The 6,172-nt window shown below is 35.8% G+C and overlaps 1 protein-coding gene across 1 annotated transcript; it reads left to right on the top strand.

The window, feature by feature from the left end:
* The first annotated feature begins 1,995 nt into the window (after positions 1-1,995).
* On the top strand, positions 1,996-5,700 carry LOC103833895 (glycerophosphodiester phosphodiesterase GDPDL3). Its single transcript, XM_009109942.3, has 8 exons — positions 1,996-2,379; positions 2,562-2,855; positions 2,964-3,581; positions 3,679-3,717; positions 3,808-4,092; positions 4,227-4,369; positions 4,686-5,172; positions 5,242-5,700. Exons 1-8 carry the CDS (start codon positions 2,280-2,282, stop codon positions 5,550-5,552), a joined length of 2,277 nt encoding a protein of 758 aa, XP_009108190.2. The 5' UTR covers positions 1,996-2,279; the 3' UTR covers positions 5,553-5,700.
* Positions 5,701-6,172: the final 472 nt, after the last annotated feature.

Here is a 6,172-nt window from a genome sequence, read left to right as displayed (position 1 = left end):
CTTCCTGGAAGTCGTCTAGTGCATTATATTTTAGACGACTAACATGTAAGTCGTCCTAGAAGTCTTCCAGATCTGAAAAGCCTGCATATCAAATTCAGATCTGAAAAACCTGCATATCCAAAAACGTTCAAATGGCTTAAAAACAGAAAAAATGAGTGGAAGATTAGATAAATCTACCTTTATGGAACACACAAAAATACATATCTAAAATTAATAAATCTAGCTTTAAATGAGTGGAAGATGAATACCATTTGATTAAAAACCTGCAAAAAGATAGATTAGTAAGAAAGACATGAGACAAAACTGAAAAATTCATATAAAGTTTGGTGTTTTTAAGTCAAAGAGAATAGAGTGAGTTTGTAGAGTTTTAGTTTGGAAAAAAAACAAGAACTTTATACAACAAGAAGTTACCAAATGAAGAAAAATCAGACATAAAAACTTACCAAAACGCTGAGATCTATTATAAAAGGGAGACTTCCTGGAAGTCGTCTGGACTTCATGGAAGTCATCTGGACTTCAAATCCATATCTGAAAAACCTGCATATCCAAAAACGTTCAAATGACTTAAAAATAGAGAAAATGAGTGGAAGATTAGATAAATCTACCTTTCTAGAACACACAAAAATACATATCTAAAATTAATAGATCGACCTTTAAATTAGTGGAGATGAGTATCATCTGATTAAAAACCTCCAAAAGAGATAGATTAGTAAGAAATACATGAGACAAAACTGAAAATTTCATATAAAGTTTAGTGTTTTCAAGTCAAAGAGATTAGAGAGAGGTTGAAGAGTTTTAGAATGATGAACATTACATTTTTGTTGCAGGCATTTGAGAGGAGGAGAGGGAATGTGTAAATTTTTCTTTATATAGAGAGACAAAAAATCCAATTAGGTTAAATATTTTTGATTCAGACGACTTACTTGTAAGTCGTCTAGAAGAGTTTAATATATTTAGCGAGAAATTAAAATATTTTTTTGCAGGAAACTAAAATTGAAGACTTTCCAGATAATTTACAAGTAAGTCGTCTGGTTTAAATTATTTAAGCGGAAAAAAATTTTTAGGCGGGAATATTTGGACGACTTACATGTAAGTCGTCTGTTTTAATTTCTTCACCAGGCGACTGAAATGTAAGTCGGCTAGACCCTAAACATAACCCCTAAATTTAATTAACTAACTAAATACTTCATAAAATCAAATTAAACTTCAAAAGTGTTTACTTTACACAAAAATAAACACGAATAGGTAAAAAAATAATTTTTTAAAGAACATTCAAATTTTCTAAAATCTAACCCTAAGAATACATACAATACTACAACATATGTTGCCAAACCCTAGACCAAAGAATACCATGATTCACTACCTACACTCATCTATGTTGAAAACAATTCAATTTTGTTATATTTTATTTTATATCACTTAAAACTGTTTATAATTACATGATTTTAATTTTTCGCTTATCAAAATATTTTTTTTAAAAATTTATAAATTATTTTTAGGATCAGCTACACCAGAAGACTTACTTTGAAGTTGTCCAGACGACTTCCAACATCTCAGACGACTCAGACGACTTACTAGGGGTATATTCGTAAAAATAGCTTCTGTTTTTTTGTTTGGTCACAAAGAGCTGAACTGTAATTTCACAAGGCTTTTAGGTTAGTTTTGCATTTGATTCAAGTTTGGGTATAGCTTTGGAGTTAAAATCAAATTGTGGGTTAGTTTTGGCAAATTCCCTTAAAAATTAACCTTGTTTTTGTAGTATATGGTATAGGTTTACCAACAAGTCCCTCTCATATCCCACTCAACATTTTCCTAAGAACTGACTTTTATATTATATCAGCAGAGGTTTAGAAAGGGTAACAAAAATGACGAGAATTTTTCAAAAAAAAAAAAAAAAACAAAACAAAAATGACGAGAAAAGATGATAATCATAGCTGATCTAGTAAATGATCAATGAGATTCAGTTCTCTTCTTCTTTGTATTCATAAATCCGAGGAAACCAAAAAAAAAAAAGTCAATTGAGTAAAAAAACCTTGCTCTGCCCTAATTTCGCGGCCAAACGGTAAAAATAATTTAGTTAACGAAGAGACGACTTATAGAGTCAACTAATAAAGCCATATTTTTATAAGTCGCAAGTCTTGAGTCTGTCTGTATTAGTCCACTATGCGTAGGAATTATTGTGCATAAAAGACAGCTATTTTTGTTTTTCTATCTGTGTGGTGTAAGTCTCCAAGAAGAAATAAGCTTGTCAAGTTAACTTCCGGCGAAGTAATCCGACAATGCCAACTTCAACAGTTTTACTCTGTTGTGTTGTTCTGATTCAGCTGTTTGCTGGTCAAACCGATGCTCGATCTAGCAGTCCATGGCAAACACTCAGTGGTGAGTGTGATCTCACTTTCTATCTCTTTCTTTAAGCATCAATTTAGGAGAAAACAGGAGAAAACTGTACTTGGACTTTCTTTTTATAGATGTGTAGTAGAATTGTAGAAGTTGGGATATTCATAGATATTTCTCTTCTATTAAAATAATTTGTGATTATTACTTTTTCTTTGTTTTTCCAGGTGATGCTCCTCTTGTGATTGCTCGTGGTGGTTTTTCTGGATTGTTTCCAGATTCGAGTCTCAATGCTTACAGTTTTGCAGTGCAGACAAGTGTACCCGGTTCTGCTCTGTGGTGTGATGTTCAGCTAACTAAAGATGGAGCTGGGATTTGCTTTCCTGACTTAAAACTAAACAACGCTTCAACTGTTGAATACGTTTATCCAAATCGCCAAAAATCTTACCCAGTTAATGGAGTCTCTACGCAGGGTTGGTTCACCATCGATTTCTCCTTGAGAGATCTCAATGATGTTTCTTGTAAGTGTTTATGACTCAGTTACAGTTTCAGTAAAAAAAAAAAAAAAAGATTTTGTGTTTTTCTCTTTAGTTCTCACAAATGTCATTTTTTTGCTTTCACGTCTGTAGTGATCCGAGGAATATTATCTCGAACCGAAAAATTCGATGGAATATATCCCATTTTGACGGTTGAAGATGTAACGACGCAGATAAAACCAGAAAGTTTTTGGTTAAATGTTCAGCATGATGCGTTCTTCGAGCAGCAGAATCTAAGCATGAGCAAATTTCTGATATCAGCTTCAAGAATTGTTTCCATTAACTACATCTCTTCCCCTGAAGTGAATTTCTTTACAAAGATTTCTGGCCGTTTCGGGCGTAATGGGCCGCTTTTCGTCTTCCAGTTTCTTCGAAAAGAAGACATCGAGCCGACAACAAACCAAACTTACGGCTCTATCTTGAGTAACCTGACTTTTGTCAAGACGTTTGCTTCAGGGATTCTTGTCCCAAAGTCTTACATATTGCCACTTGATGACAAGCAGTACTTGGTTCCTCCTCCTAAATCCTTAGTTCAAGATGCTCACAAGGCAGGATTACAAGTATATGTGTCTGGTTTTGCCAATGATATTGATATTGCTCATGACTATAGTTCCGATCCGGTGTCTGAGTATCTATCTTTTGTGGACAATGGCAATTTCTCTGTTGATGGTGTGCTCTCAGATTTTCCCTTAACTGCATCTTCATCCATTGGTAAGCAAAACTTTTCCAAGAGGTTTATACATTGATCTCCTTGAAACATTACTCGAAATACTCAAATCAATCATTTTCTTTTCATATTTTCCTCAAGACTGCTTCTCCCACCTAGGCCAAAACGCTATAAAACAAGGTAGTAAGAGTAATTACTTTATATAATAATTATTTTCTTACTTGTAGAAAAGAGACCTACCTTGACTTTATCAAATGGTTCATGCTTCAGTTAATTTTCTTGTTATATCGAAAAATGGAGCGAGTGGGGACTACCCTGGATGTACAGACTTGGCATATGATAAAGCTATCAAAGATGGTGCTGATGTTATCGATTGCTCAGTCCAGATGTCCAGCGACGGCGTACCTTTTTGCTCACGTTCAATAGATCTCTCGAACAGCACAATGATCTCCCAAACACCTTTCGCGCAACGTTCAACACTTGTTCCTGAGATTAGCTCAAGTGGTGGGATATACACTTTTAGTCTCACATGGGCTGAGATCCGGAACTTGACTCGTAAGTTTCTACTCCTACTTAACTTAAAAGAGGTTATATCCAACAATTTTACATCAAAATTATACACCTTGAGAGTTAAGATAAATATTCTCCCATCTTTTAAAAAAAAAAATTTCTTCCATATTTTCGTGCAGCTGCGATTGGAAACCCCTATAGGTCATACACTATGTTCAGGAATCCGAATAAGAAAAATTCAGGAAAGCTAATTTTGCTTTCTGAGTTCCTAAACTTGGCAAATAATTCAACTTTGCTCTCCGGTGTTTTGATCAGTGTAGAGGTGAGTTCTCCTAAGGAATGACCCTAAAATTTATTTTATGGGCTGTAAACAATTTAGTAAGAGTTTCAATAAAAAAAAATAAAGTTAGAGACTTATTTCTATGAAATTTCTTACAAAATTTTGGGGGGGGGGGGGGGGGGGTCATAGGCCAATACTTGACTGGCCTGTGCCATGTGCCCAAAGACAGACCCTGGTTTCCCTACATCTTAATATTTATTATTGTAACAATCAGACTATGACTTTAGCAAAAAAAAAAGACAATCAGACTATGACGTCTTCTAATGGCAAAGCCACTTAATTTTATTTTGTCTTTCAGAATGCAGTGTACCTGAGAGAGAAGCAAGGGCTCGACGTGGTCAAAGCGGTTCTCGATACTCTCACGGAAACTGGTTACGGCAATGGAACAACCAAAACAAAGGTCATGATTCAATCAACGAACAGCTCGGTTCTTGTTGAGTTCAAGAAGCAGAGCAAGTATGAGGCAGTCTACAAAGTGGATGAAAAAATTAGTGATATTAGTGATTCCGCTATCGAAGACATAAAGAAATTTGCTAATGCTGTTGTCATCGGAAAAGAATCAGTCTTTTCTTTATTAGATTCTTTCATCACTAGGCAAACCAATGTTGTGGAGAAGCTGCAGAAGTCTAAGCTCCCGGTTTATGTGGAACTGTTTCAGAACGAGTTTGTATCTCAACCATATGACTTCTTCTCTGACCCAACCGTCGAGATAAACTCATATATCCTTGGAGCTGGTATCAATGGAACCATCACAGAGTTCCCTTTCACAGCAGCAAGATACAAAAGTAAGTGGCCCCAAATATTGAGAACCAAAGGTTTACAACAAGGCCTAACTTTTTGTTTCTCTTCTGCAGGGAATCGATGTTTGGGAACACAAGAAACTCTACCACCTTACATGGCCCCTTTTAAACCGGGTTCTCTCTTACAAGCTGTGAATGCCATACCTCCAGCCCAAGCTCCAAACCCGGTTTTCACAGATGATGATGTAACTGAGCCACCACTACCTCCGGTTACAGCAAAATCCCCAACCTCAGCCCCTGGAGACTCATTCACCAATGCACAAGCACCTAGGCCTAGCGGACAAACTCGACTCACTCTGTCTCTTCGCTTCTCTGTTTTTGCCTCTCTGCTACTTCTTTGGATCTCATCACCTCTTTGTTCATAATGTCTTCTGCCCTCGTAATGAATTTCCCTGTGTGACTTAGTCAAATCTTTCCCTTGTGAGTCCGTTGTGATTCTTTGTCGTGCCAACTTCTTGGATTCATTTTAAATATTTATTTGCTGTGTTAAATATTAATATGGACACAAGTATCCACATAATGGCAAGTTGCTAACTTATGCGACAGGATTTGCATCCGAGAGGAAGGGATCGACCTATACACCCACAAGATAGACTGCTACATGTTTCACTCCGGATCTGACCTGACTCGGTTCCAATTATTTTTATACTCTATGCTCGACTTTACAAAGCAACTTCGTCATAAAAATTTGTCTGTTTTTGCGCATAAGCATAATGCAGGAGATCTATGAACATGTATCACTTTGGATATGTTGAGAACTCCGCAAATTAAACTTGAAAATGTTAAAAACTAGAGAGAAAATTCGACTGAGGCAAATGTTATAGGAGCGCAGTAATCAAAGCTAATGCAGTGAATCGAACTTTGAATTGATGTTCAGAAAACAAAAATTCTTTTTTTTTAATGACTAGGAGGTTAAGAGCCTGTAGGTCCGTACATCTCCTAGGGAGGGAATTTATATGAAAAAAAATCAATTCAAATCAACTAT

This window comes from Brassica rapa, chromosome A09 (assembly GCF_000309985.2).
Source record: "Brassica rapa cultivar Chiifu-401-42 chromosome A09, CAAS_Brap_v3.01, whole genome shotgun sequence".
In the NCBI taxonomy this organism is placed as follows: Eukaryota; Viridiplantae; Streptophyta; class Magnoliopsida; order Brassicales; family Brassicaceae; genus Brassica; species Brassica rapa.
This window is presented reverse-complemented; position numbering and strand designations above follow the sequence as displayed.